Source organism: Fukomys damarensis, unplaced genomic scaffold (assembly GCF_012274545.1).
Source record: "Fukomys damarensis isolate Sample0158 unplaced genomic scaffold, DMR_v1.0_HiC HiC_scaffold_25, whole genome shotgun sequence".
NCBI lineage: Eukaryota > Metazoa > Chordata > Mammalia > Rodentia > Bathyergidae > Fukomys > Fukomys damarensis.
In genome coordinates this window covers 32,461,943-32,475,261 of record NW_022900937.1, presented here as the reverse complement: position 1 = coordinate 32,475,261, position 13,319 = coordinate 32,461,943, and the positions used below count along the sequence as shown (strand labels likewise).

The 13,319-nt window shown below is 45.4% G+C and overlaps 1 protein-coding gene and 1 long non-coding RNA gene across 3 annotated transcripts in view; one reads left to right on the top strand and one right to left on the bottom strand.

The window, feature by feature from the left end:
* Nucleotides 1-13,317, top strand: part of LOC104865531 — a 14,342-nt gene extending 1,025 nt beyond the window's left edge. Inside the window, exons 2-4 of the long non-coding RNA XR_002025520.1 lie at nt 1,032-1,229; nt 12,751-12,835; nt 13,242-13,317. This is a non-coding gene — a long non-coding RNA (uncharacterized LOC104865531). The remainder of the gene's footprint in view (nt 1-1,031; nt 1,230-12,750; nt 12,836-13,241) is intronic.
* The window catches only part of Ywhaq (tyrosine 3-monooxygenase/tryptophan 5-monooxygenase activation protein theta), a 32,372-nt gene continuing 29,322 nt past the window's right edge, over nt 10,270-13,319 (bottom strand). For both annotated transcript variants that reach the window (XM_010629062.3, XM_010629064.2), the window contains exon 6: nt 10,270-11,003. In XM_010629062.3, the coding sequence (XP_010627364.1) occupies nt 10,944-11,003 (60 nt within the window). In that variant the 3' untranslated portion in view covers nt 10,270-10,943. The remainder of the gene's footprint in view (nt 11,004-13,319) is intronic.

Sequence of the window (13,319 nt, the reverse complement as noted above, 5' to 3'; positions counted from 1 at the left end):
TTTTCAAAAAAAAAAAAAAAAAAAAAAAAAAAAACCTACTGGTTTAAATTTGTTTATTGTAGTATGCCCCACTATAATCTTAGCATTATTTTCAAGATAATTGGTACAATTTTCGCTTCAGTCAGTTGAACCTAGCCTACTTATGAGGAGCCTTCATTAAATGTGCACACTGATGACCTACGCAGGAAGTTCCCCTCTGCAAATTGTGACAGCTGTCTAGTTTTGTTTTCCTTTTTTTGGTATACAATAGAAATTTTTCTATTCTCTGGGTATCAATGCACCATACACTCCAGCTGATTATTTTTTGAAACAGTCTTGCTATAATTTAGACTAACCTTGAGTTCACTATGTAGCCTTGGATAGCCTCAAACTCATGGCAGTCCTGCCTCAGCCTCCTGAATGCTAGGATTACACCACCACACCCAATTTAGATAATTCTCTTTTTAAAAATTCACTTTGTCATAACTAGAAGCCCTAGGATTTAGGGGCAGTCCATATTTCAAATCTTTCCCATTCACAAATGAGGACCTAAATTATGACTTCGATTTTCTTTCATCCACTGGCCATACTATTAAAATAAGGTAGTACCAAGACAGACGTGGTGCCACACGCCTGTAATCCCAGCACTCGGGAGGCTGAGGCAGGAGGATTGCCGAGAGTTCGAGGCCAGCCTGGCTACATTGTGAGCTTAGGGCCAGCATGAACTACAGAGAGACCCTGCCTCAAAAACAAATGATAAAGGGGCACCACATGGGGGAGATAGAGAGCCTGAAGACAAACTAGTGTAAAACTGGCAGTCTAAACAGCAGTCTTCAAACTTTTATTTTTCTTACTCCAAAAATTCCTCAAAAAATTTGTAAACCACGTACCCTATAGTTGCCTTTTTTATTTTTTGAGACAACATCTGACTACATTTCCCTGGCTGGGCTGGAACATTCAATCATCCTGCCTCAGTCTCCCAGAGTGGTAGGATTACAGGATTGTGTCACTTCCGCACCCGGTTTAGGTAATGCTTTCACATTTTTCCACAGAATATGGACACTTCAGAGATTTCGTAGCCTCTGTAGCAAGATGACCTCCAGTGACCCCACTTCCTGATACTCTTGTACAGCTGTCCTCTCACATCCTGGGCCACGCTGATCTATGTGACTAATCACAACACATACAGCACAAGCCATCACACAACAGTTCGTAGCTGAAGTTACCAAAGACCATGTCCTTCATCACAGGTGCGCTCTGGCTCATTTTCTCTCAGGTGACACAGTCTAAGGCAAGCCAGACTTGCTGAGGGATGAAAAGGAAGAAAGACCAGCCAGCACACCCACCAAAGACTGAAATGAGGGATTCTCTGCCCCTGGCAAGCTCTGTGATCAACATCAACAGACCCCTGCAGCCTACAGAAATTACGAGATAAGAAATACTTGCTTTACACTCCTAAGTTAGGGGTAACTTGTTGTGCAGCCATTAGCCTATTTAGAAAACACGGAGCCAGGTGTGGTCAGGGTGGAAATCTCAGCACGCTGGGAGGCTGAGGCAGGAGATCAAATGTTCAAGGTCAGCGTGGACAATTTAGCAAAGCCCTGTCTCGAAAAGATAAAAAGGAATGGGGATTAGCTCAGTGGCACTGCACTTGCTTATTATGCATTGGGATTCGGTCCTCAATACTACAAAGAAAAAAGTTATCTAGATCTTGGGTTCATCTCAAAGTGATTTTTTGAAATTTAAAATTTAGTAGATTAGTGAAAGCTTACTTGAAATTTAACTGATCTCGTTTTATGAAATTAAACATAGATATTACAAGTTGATATGAGTTAAAAAGCCAGGCATGGCGGTACATGCCTCTCATCACAGCACTCTGGGAGGCTGAGGCAGGAGGATCACAAATTCAAGCCCAGCTATGGTAAAATGGTTCTTTGGTTTGAAGTCTCGCTGGCCTCGAACTCAAGGCAGCCTCCATGTGCTGGGATTACAGGCATCACACCCGGCACTCTTTTTCAGTTTTTTAGTCATTTTTTTCCCCTCCAGTCCTGGGGAGTGAACCCAGGGCTTCACGCATTAGGCTCCACCACTGAGCTGTGTCAATATCAAGCTACTTTGTTGTCTTATACCAACTCCACCTGTCATAGGCAGACTCAGAGAAAGCCTAATCACTGTTTATAAATTGCTCATTATTTCTACGGTGGTTTGTCTTTTTGCTGATGAAAATATCCAAGCTCTGCAAGTCAATCTGTAAATCTCCGTCAGATGAGACACACCGTCTGTGCAAATCATGTGCCAAGAACTTTTAGTTCAGAAATGTTAACCTATTTAACATCCTTTTAGAGAGCAAAAAAATGAAAACTATACATGGGACAAGGCAGAGCTATTCAAGGATCTTTTCTAAGAAACAGATGGTTCCTTAGGGAAATCTTTAATTGGCAAGAAAATAACCAGGTCTACTTGAAACGAAATAGTTCCCCCAAAGTTTAAAAAAACGGAATAGGAAATCAGCCATTTCATAAAGAAATGAATCATGCTATTATTTCAGGGAGATAATTGTCTAACTTGTTAGTAACCGTTTCTACAGCCCACATACACATTTTTCTGCATCGGTATCAGGCATCCCAGCCCTTGTTGCAGAATTAGTTGCAGCAAGAACCCAGACACTGTGCAGAACAAGAATGCGTCCTGCCCTCTGTGCCACGTAAGCTCTGTCCCTTCTTCAGTCCCTGTCTCTGTCCCCTGAGATCTGAGTAACTGGACCACATGAACAACTGAACACCGCAGATTGGATGGACAGCACAAATGGAAACTAGTGCGGGTTTGAAATGACCTTGGGCCAGGCGTGGTGGCGCATGCCTGTAATCCCAGCACTCAGGAGGCTAAGGCAGGAGGATCGCTGTGAGTTCAAAACCAGCCTGGGCTACATAGTGAGTTCTAGGTCAGTCTCAACTACATCGTAAGACCCTGTCTCGAAAAAATGAAAGAAATGACCTTGGGCCAGGCGTGGTGGCGCATGCCTGTAATCCCAGCACTCAGGAGGCTAAGGCAGGAGGATCGCTGTGAGTTCAAAACCAGCCTGGGCTACATAGTGAGTTCTAGGTCAGTCTCAACTACATAGTAAGACCCTGTCTCAAAAAAATGAAAGAAATGACCTTGGGCCTGTGGCAGTGCGACTCATCATGCTGGGATGGACAGGAGAGACTCATCAATTAACCTCCAGCTCCACGACAGCCAGGGCCTTCACTGAAAACCCTTTCTACCTCAGAAAAACCCCACTCAGTTGCTCGGGATTCAAAATCTGGTCACTGTACCAGCTTTTGACAAACAACAGAGACCCACATCAAGTCTTTGCTCTCGAAGGACTTAAATTCTAGATGAAAGGTAGAGAGTCAAGTGTGGTGGTATACACCTGTAACACCAGCTACTCAGGAGTCTGAGGCAGGAGGATTACAAATTGGAGGGCAGTTTGCAGCTTGGCCTATATAGCAAGACACTGCCTCAAAAACAAAACAAAAACAGGCACGGTGGCAATACTCCTGTAATCTCAGTACTTTGAGAGGCTGAGGCAGGAGACTGACATTCTGAGCCCAGCCTGGGCAACTCAGCAATTTAGATAAAAATAAAAAGGTCTGGAATTGTAGCTCAGTAGGAGGCCCTGGGTTCAATCCCCTGGATAGCAGTAAAAAAAGAGGTAAGGGGGACCAGTCTTATTGAATTTGGGGTCCACCCTAATCCAGTGTGACCTCATCTTGGCTTGAAATCTATAAAGACTATTTTCAATTAAGGTCACACTCACAAGTACCCGGGGTTAGGAGTTAACTGCATCTTTTTTAGGAGACACATTTCCACCAACTACAAGCATTAAATTGTGATTTGATTAAAACAGGGAACTGTGAGCTGTCTGGTAACTGAGTTCACTTAGTGATGTAGAAGTGGGCATGTGGAGCTAGGTACCCGGAGAGCAGCTTCCTTGTTACTCTGTAATTTGTTCTCAGCACTACATTCTTTTTTTTTTTTTGAGGATCCCATTATGGTTTAGAACTGAGCCTGGACTTTGAGGCCAAACAATCTGGGCCTGAACACTTTACAAATAGCTTCACCTCTTCTGGCATCATGTTTGCAAAAGGAAACCAAGCCAGCGTGGTGACACACACCTGTAATCCCAGCCCTTAGGAGGCTGAGGCAGGAGGATTGCTGCAAGTTTGAGGCCAGCCTGGGCTACAACAACAAATAGGGAATTAGAACTAGGGGTAACTGGTCAGGTTGAGATAGAGGGAATTAACTGTAGCATTTTCAAGAAATCTGTTGGGATGACAGAATGATGGCAGAAAAAACACAAAAGCTACATGATGCAAATATGCAGTCCTGACATACAATGGTGGTAGGTGGACAGCAGAGAACAGCTTTACATGTTTTTCTTCTCCCTCCTTCCAGATGCTGCTACTGAATCTCTCGCAATTTAATCATTGCTTCCTCCTGCGCCCATTTTCTCTAGGAAGCCTGAGCCCAGGTCACAGTGGGCAGGGAACCTGTGCACTGTTCCTAACACTGTGCTGGCTCCCAGCTTGGCAGAAAACCTGGGCCAGCTAGTCAGGAAAAAAATCTGTGTGCACCCAGGGCTGAATGCCCTTATGGAGCCTTATTTCACCAGTCTGTTCTGGGAGTATAGAACGTCCAGTCAGCAGTCTTGAATGTGGGCATGCTGGTGTGCACCCATAGTCCCAGGTCCTGGGGGTGGCTTGAGCCCACAGTTTGAAGCCAGCCTGCACAAGTCTTAGAAAAAATCAAAATGAAAAGAAGCTGAGTGTAGTGGTGCACACCTGTAATTGCAGCTACTGAAGAGGCTGAGGCAGGAGGATCCCAAGTTTGAGACAAGCTGGGGTGATTTGGCAAGAACCTGTCTCAAAAACTAGAGGGCTAGGGATGCAGCTCAGTGGTGGGGCATTCCTGTTGCCTTAGATCAACAATGTAAGAACTGGAGGGACTGGTAGGAGGAATTCTCTAACTTGCAGCGGAAATACTGGGCCCTCCTTTGACTCACATGACTTTTAAAGCCATTAGTCAGCTCACATGATGCCCCAACAAGAAGTTTCTAGGCCTCTGGCCCACTGCTGGGTTACATCCCTAGCTTCCCCTCTCAAACTCAGGGAGTTACTACTCCTGCAGATCTCTGACCTCAGATCCTAGCCTCCTTTCCAAAGAACCCAAAGACTGAGCCTTTTATACTGGGCATGGTGCTGAACCCTGCAATCACAGCCCTCTGGGAGGCTGAGGTGGGAAGACTGCAAGTTCAAGCCCAGCCTGGGCAACTCAGTAAGAGGACCTCAAAATGAAAAGGACTGAGGTTGTTCCTCAGTGCAAAGGCCCAGGGGCGGGAGTTCAACCCCCACTGACACACACAAACATTAATGTCTTTTAACTCAGATCTTTTAAAATCCTTGGCATCTTCAGGTCACAAGCTCTTCCTGGTCAGGACTGGAACAACATTTTTACTTTTAGCACAGAGCAGTTAATGTTACGGTGACAAAGAAGGGCCAAGACAGAGTTGGCACATGCACTCCTGCAGGAAATGTAATTTCCAGTGAGAAGAGGCCTCTCATGAGCTTCAGGTGGGGACAGACCCAGGAATACACAGGCCGACTGGGTCCTACTCTTGCCACCCAGTGGAAACCCCAACAGGGTGATTATAAAGTCTCTAGGTGACTCTGTAAAGCAGGGCCTTGAGATCCTGTCCTGTGTGAGGGGAGAGGGTGAACATGTCATGGGACACTGACCTTGACGTGTCTCCAGTTACTTGCCAATAGTTAGCTCCTGATCTGAGAAACAGATGTTTCTCCCCGGCCCTTCATCTCTGGGTCCTGAGTTTTCACTCATTCAACAGAATGACTTTTCCCCGCTGTATTCCACCAGAGAATGCTAATTAGAGGCAAAATCATAACTTAATCGTTTTTCTTTTAATTTTGCATTCCCAAGTTACAGTCATTTGCTCCTTGTGTCTTTGTCCTTGAGAATCTAGGGCAATAGGTTTGCAGTGTGGCCGATGAGCTTATCTCGAGACCAGCTTTGCTTTATTAGAACTTGCCGGCTCCCAAATTAGGGCTGTCCTGCTACTCCTTTCCCGAGCAGCCCACTTTATACTTTCACAGCCTCGCCTCTACACTTGAGAAAAACCATTTTCTTTCCTGATGGGACTAGGAAATGATCCCAGCCCTTTTTCTGAGACAAGGTCTCAGTCCCTATGTTTCCCAGGGTAGGCTCCCACTTACAACCCTCCTGCCCTCGCCTCCCACGGCACTGGGATGACAGGCAGGTGCCACCACACCCAGCTGGCTGCGCACCTTTTAGCTGAAGCAGAGCCACAGAGGCCACAGCTGCAGCAGCAGTGAAGCTGCCAGGCACTGGGGTGTGGGCACCGAGGGCAGAACTCTGGCTTCTAAGCCACCCTCCAGGCCACACACCTCGTTAGGCAGATGTGGGAACAGTGAGTCTAGTTCTAGACTGGAATCATCCCACGCATTTATTTTCCCAGCTCCAAAGCTGGCCATCTTAGTCTTCAAAACTCCTTCCAGGGATCCTCCGAGGTTCTTAGCAGCTTCACCAAATATCGAAGACAGCTGCTCCAACACAGTCCTCCTCCAGACACTGGTGGGTGTCCCAGCAGCCCAGAAAGCCTGGCAAGCCTGCAGCAAACTGGAACAGAGCAGGCTGGCCTCCTGCAGGGCCCAGGTGGTTCAGTGAGACAGTGAGGAGTTCACGCGGCCAGGGAGTGGCCACCTCCAGCGCACACATCCACAGGCCAGGTTAACTGAGCTGCTCAAGAGGCCTCACCCCTCCATCTGCTCACAGGAGACAGAAAACCAGGCCTACAAGTCTTGCCTTACACCTTCCTAGTTTCCAACCTTCGTATCAGTCACAGAAGGCTGTAATGCTGTCCCAGAAGGGAAAAGTGTATGAGTTTAGTTTTGTTTTCTGCTTCCCACAGAAGCATACTGCTACTACTAAAAACTGGTAACCCGTCTAGTGGCCGAGCCAACAGTGCACACACTATCTTTGGCAGCACAAATCATAAACAAGTGCAGGGCAAATGCCTGAGTGTGCACCAAGCCAGCTCAGCGCAGCCCAGGTCACAAAGAAACAAGTCCACAGCACACAATCACACTGTCTGGGAGCGAGGGGGTTGCAATCTTTAGCTTGCGGGGGATTTAGCTCAGCAGTGCCGCAGCCTGTCTTGCAAGCGCAAGGCCCCAAGTTCGATCCTGGCACCAAAAAAATTTTTTTTAAAACAGATCAAATCTTTAGCTCAAATTACAGTCAACAACTCTGGGAAACGTGAGGAAGAACAACACTCCGAGAGGTGGTGGTGCGGTGTGGTCTGGACAAAAGCACTGAGGTAGACCCCAAGTAGTAAGGCCCACATTTCATTTTTGTTCCAGCGCTGAACACCGAACCTCTGGCCTTCGCATGGAGAAACAGCCCCAGTCCTTTTTATTTTTTGAGACACAGTCTCCTAAATCACTGAGTTGTCCGGGACGGGCTCAAACTTTCGATGTTCCGCCTCAGCCTCCTGAGTGCTGAAAGTACAGGTGTGTGCCACTGCGCCTGACTCCACGTAATGTCCTGTGTCCCGTGAAGAGCCGTACAAGTGCGCCTCTTTGCCAGCTGAACAAATCCTAACTGCAGCGACACCACTGGGCTAAGCGCTTCCCTGGCAGTCTCAGGCCATGGCTGTGAAAGCTGCTGAAATGGGAGCCTGAAGGACAAAGACAGGGTTCGTCTCCATGTAATTTTCAGTGATGGTTGTAAAAGTACCACCCCGAAAAGGGAGTCTCCCTTTTTTAATACAGGGAGTAAAGGGGTACTCATTGCTTAAGCACATTCTAAAGGAGGAAATGCTACCGTATTACAAGACCATGCTGGAAAGGACCAACACCCCACCGCCAACAGCCTCTGCATCATTCACAGCAGCAAAGCTACGACCAGCGCACGCGCCTAGGAGGGTGGACTTCAAAGAAACCTCGATGACAATCTGGAAACTGCTTCCAAGCTCATCTGCAATCAACTGTACATCACAACCCACAGTCTGGATACACAGACTGCAACTAGTGTCACAGGGTGTTACCCTTGTAACACAGTATTTACCCGCGTCAATAAAAAGCTGGTTGTGACTTGTTCGGTACCAACTGGTCATGACCTAGAGCTGCAAGAAGCATGCTGATCAACTGGGGATGGCGGTGCATACCTGCAAGCCCAGGCCAGGAAATTTAGTGAGACCCTTTCTGAAACAAATAGAAGATGGGCTGGTGTAGTCCGTGGTAGAACACCCCTGAGTTCAATCCTAAGCAGTACAAACAAGCAAAAGAAGAAAGCTCAAACGTGGCTTTAAATCTTCCCCTCACTCGTAAACTTCCTGCTTTTAAAGATGCAGTGGACCCCTCGTGAGAAGACATTTAATTTAAATGGACTAAATGCTGAGAACAAGCTTAAGGCTACTTTGGCAACTCAGAAATCATTACTTTATTCACTGTTTTATGTAGCTCAGGCTGCCCTCGAACTCATGGCAATCCTCCTGCCTCTGCCTCCTGAGTGCTGGGATTATTTTTAAGACATGATACTATTTTCCCGATTCAGTGTTCTTCCTATCTTTGCTGAAAAAAATGTGTTTTTCTTTAACGGTACTGGGGACTGAATATGGGCGAATGAGCTACATTCCACTTCTCCCTTTTTAAATTTGATTTAATTTTGACATAAGGTCTCAAAAAGTTGCACAGCCAGCCTTGAACAACGATCTTCATGCTACAGTCTCCTGAGTAGCTGGGATTATGGGCATGCACTACTACTTGTGCTTGGCTTCACTGAACTTTTTTCTCCTTTGCTGACGTTTTTATTCAAAAGATCCATTAACGTTATTGAAATGGGCACTACCTAAAGCACTACTGATACCTGCCTTTTCATCTTCCCTCAAAGAGCCTTGTTTGGGGCCGGGGATTTGGCTCAGTAGTTCCACCACCTGCCTCCCAAGCACAAGGTTTAATCCCCGGTACAAAAAAAAAAAAGAGACTTGTTTTACATTCACGTTTTAGGAAAAGAAAAGCTACACAGCTATTCCTTAAGATTAGCTTCTCATCCCTGTCTAAAAAAAAAAAAAAAAAAAAACTAATTATTTTTAAAAGGGCTGGCTGGGAATGTAGTTCAGTAAGAAGGCTCAACCCTTAGTTCAACCCTTAGTATTTTAAAAGAAAGACCAATAAACATACAGCTGGGCATGGTGGCGCACACTTGTAATCCCAGCCCTCAAGAGACTGAGGTAGGCCGGGCATGACGGCTCACACCTGTAATCCCAGCACTCGGGAGGCTGAGGCAGGGAGGACTGCTGTGAGACCAGCCTGGGCTACACAGTGAGTTCCAGAGCAGTCTCAACTACATAGTGAGACACTGTCTCAAAAAAAAAAAAAAAAAAGATTATCTTCTTACTTAATCATCAGTTTTCAAGTCAATACTTAGGACAGATAAGCAAAACAGATGGGCAATATGATTAAAACATTACTGAAAGTCACTAGTGATACAACTGAACGTTTCTAGAGAAAACGATCTGAAAACTAAACACCGTCTGAGGATCACCAAAGCACAATTCTACCACCAGCCAAGGCTTTTCTCAAATGTCCACTACATTCCCCTGAACGCTCAGCCACATTTACCTCTGCAGAAGAGATAGCCCGAGAGACTGATCTCTGGCACACAGTCTAAGAAACACGGTGGGGTGTGGGGTGTGGGATGTTATGCATGCCCAGGCACCCCAGACAAGCACACCACAGTACAGGAGGACGGGCACCACTGTACGCACTGCACACACCATGAAAGGAAGTGTCCACAAACTTCAAGAAGCAGGAGATCCGCCTGTCCTTAAAACATGGGTATGCAATTGTTAAAAAGCCACAGGAAGTGGTTTTATAAAACGTAACTTTATTTTCTGTTACTCTGCTGTTACACAGGGCATAACATTTTCACAAGGCTTTTTTGGGACTACAGTCAATGATTAGCAACACAGTAGTGGTCCAACTCTCTAAGGAACAATCACTAGACAAACTGGACACCCTCTCACATGTGCACAAATCTGCATGGAAAAGTACTAAAGTTTTAGACTTGGACTCATGAACTTTAATTTATTTCCCCTTTCTAGTGTATTAAGAAATGACATGCACTTTAATTTGTCAAAAGCAATGCTTGGATCCTGGCAGCAACATGCTACTTCTATTACATAGTTAAGTGAATACCAGAACTACAAAGGCAGGAGGTGTAAGTGAATTTTTATTGGGAAGGGAAGTTGTCAACTTAAACAGCAGCAAATGAAGGTAAGGAAACTCCTGTTGTCACAGACAGACATGACCTCCACCAAAGGGGATACGGGAGGCTTCTCAATTGTGACCTGCCTCCCGGCCCAGCGACACCATGTGCTCTCCCATTCAGGCTAATACTTCTGGATTCCTACTAAAAAGGAACACAGCAGCAGGGTGGAAATGTTGCTTACTGAATGGAAACCCCAAAGAAGAGAAAAGGAGGGAATGTAGAAATTAAGAAGTTATGTAGAACACTCTTTAAATTGTAATTAACTACATTGTCATCATATCGTCGCAGTAATACAAAACACAGTCACTGCAGAACTGGTTCAGATTACTTAAATACCAAATACATTTTTAGCCCTCTACATAAGTGTTGGAAGTTACTTATGTTTATATGAGATGAAGCTATTAATACTTTTCTACAGCAGTAACTGCACATCAGGAAGGCCAAGACAAACACAAACCAAGGAGTGGAGTTTTCCCAAAGCTGCAGTGTGAAAAGACTAGAAACAGCCGCTTCCATACACATGAAAGGGTTCTTTGCTGAGGAAATCCAAGTGGAGTAGGAATGGAGATGTGTAAAAAGGTTTCTCGATGGGAGGAAGGATGATACCCTGTGTGCACTTAGTTTTCGGCCCCTTCTGCTGCATCACACTCTTCTCCCGCGCTGTCTGATGTCCATAACTGGAAAAGAAGAGTTCCGTTAAGTTACCGCGTCTCGATTAGACCACCACAGCAAGTCTTACTAGTTGGTTTCAAAACGCAATTCTGAGAGCAATAAACTCCTGAGTAGAGGCTGGCTAAGAAAGAAAGCTCTGTCTCACAAGTCCAAAAACTACCCACACCCATTTACATTTTTACAGGTTTGTAAATACTGTCGCTTCAGAATCAACAAAGCCAGTGCCCCTAAAATTTAATGTTCTCTTCATTCCCAGAAGCTCACCATTCTTCTTAAAGCACTCCTGAAATATAATTTATGAAACCAATAAGACAAAAATTGTTCGCAGGAAGGGTACGATCACAGTTGAGGTGTTTCCAAGTGTATGAAGGGCTAACACCTAGGAAACTCAGCCAACTTATTTTGTGCCCTTCTTTTTGGTTTTTTGAGACAGGGTCTCACTACGTAGTTGAGACTGACCTGGAACGCACTATGTAGCCCAGATTGATCTCGAACTCACAGTGATCCTCCTGCCTCAGCCTCCTGAGTGAGGCATGCACCACCACGCCCAGCTCTCATTTTGTGCTTCTTGAAGAGTTAAACAGCAGTGGGTGATGGAGGCCAGAGGGAAGAGCAGGTGTGCACACACATGAACACACAGGGTCTGTAAGTTAGGCCAGATGCTAAACATAACAAAAATGTGTCTGTCCAAGGAGCTCTCTAACTTTAGGGTGAAAATGGGAAGTAAACATCATTAATCAATTAAATTTTATCAGACTGTCACCAAGACACTCCAGGAAGTTTTCTTCCCCCCCACCCCGGGAGTTTTAGAAAACCTAGAATGTTATATGATCTGTAAGTTACCGTTAACATACTAAAACAAACAAAAGCAAACACCCTGGAGAACTTTCTCAGTAAGACAGAAAAACAGGTTATAATACAGTGAGTTCTAAGGTGAGACTGGGAAGAGGTCGAATCACCCAGTTTGCTCTTCTTCCATGGAGCTATTCTGATCACTCTACTGTCCCTTCACAACTACTGGGATCTGAGGCCTAAGACTGCAGTGTGCTGGGCGGGGTAGGACACCTTGTAATCCTAGCATTCTAGGAGGCCAAGGCGGGAGGATTGCAAGGTTGAGCCCACCCAGGACAACTCAGTGAGACTTTGTCTCAAACAATTTTTTAAAAAGGATGGGGATATGGCTCAATGCAAAGGCCCCACTTTAACAACACACAAACAAAAAAACCTACTCCTTTTTTCACTTTCCATTAAATCTAGGATATTATCCTATCAAATTTACTTAAACCAGGCCAGGGATTTAGCTCAGTGACACTGAGTCTGCCTCATAAGCACAGGTCCTGAGTTTGATCCACAGTGCCAAAAAAAATTTTTTTTTACTTGAACCAATAAGGATTTTATGTAATGGGGTACAGTGGTACATGCACATAATCCCTGTGCTCCCAGGGAAACCTGGCAAGACCTCATCTCTTCCTGAGAGTGAAACATAGGTTGGGGACACAGCTCAGTGCGAAGGCCTTATTTTCAACCCCCAGTACCAGGGCTGTGATGGTGAACTATGCAAAAGCTCTCACTCTACTCGCCCTCAGTCACTTCCTGCTGTAGTTTGGGCTTCAAGTGTCCCCCACAGGTCTATTAATGGCCTGGGCCCCGGCTCACGATGCTAGTACCTTCAGGAAGAGGAAGGTAAGTCACTTGGGGTACATCCTCGAAGGGGACATTGGGACCCCAGCCATCTCCTGTCTCTGCTTTCAGGGCCACCAGGAGGTGAACAGTTTTTCTACACTGCACTTCGCCATGGTGAAACCACGACCCAAAATAAACAACTAGTTTATCGCAGGTATTTTCTGACAGTGTCAGAGCTGACTAACACATTTCCCTGATCAACAAAGGAAACAGAGGCTTGGGCCTAGGAGAGATGGAATAAATCTAGATATGTGCTTCCTTATGAAATGCTTGCAAACACCAACAGTAATTCAGAAAGTAAGCTTTTTAGTAAAATAAGGAGTCATGTAATTGTAGGAAAGCCTCAAAGCCATTAAGCCCCTAACTTGGTACAGCTAACTGACCCAAAGAAAGGAAATACTAAAGCTGCAAAACCTCTCTATAGTGATGTAATTTATTGACATCTTCATTCCAAAGAAAGCAATTTCACCAGTTCCTACAAGCTTAGCAATCTGTAAAATGCTTATTCACCTTTAAAAGCTATCTGCAAACTTCACTTACGTATCTGTATCATTTTCTAGGAGAGCACAGAGCTCATGTAACTGCCTCCAAAAGATGCTTCTGTTCCTGAAAGGAAATACTAGGAGTGCACCACTCAC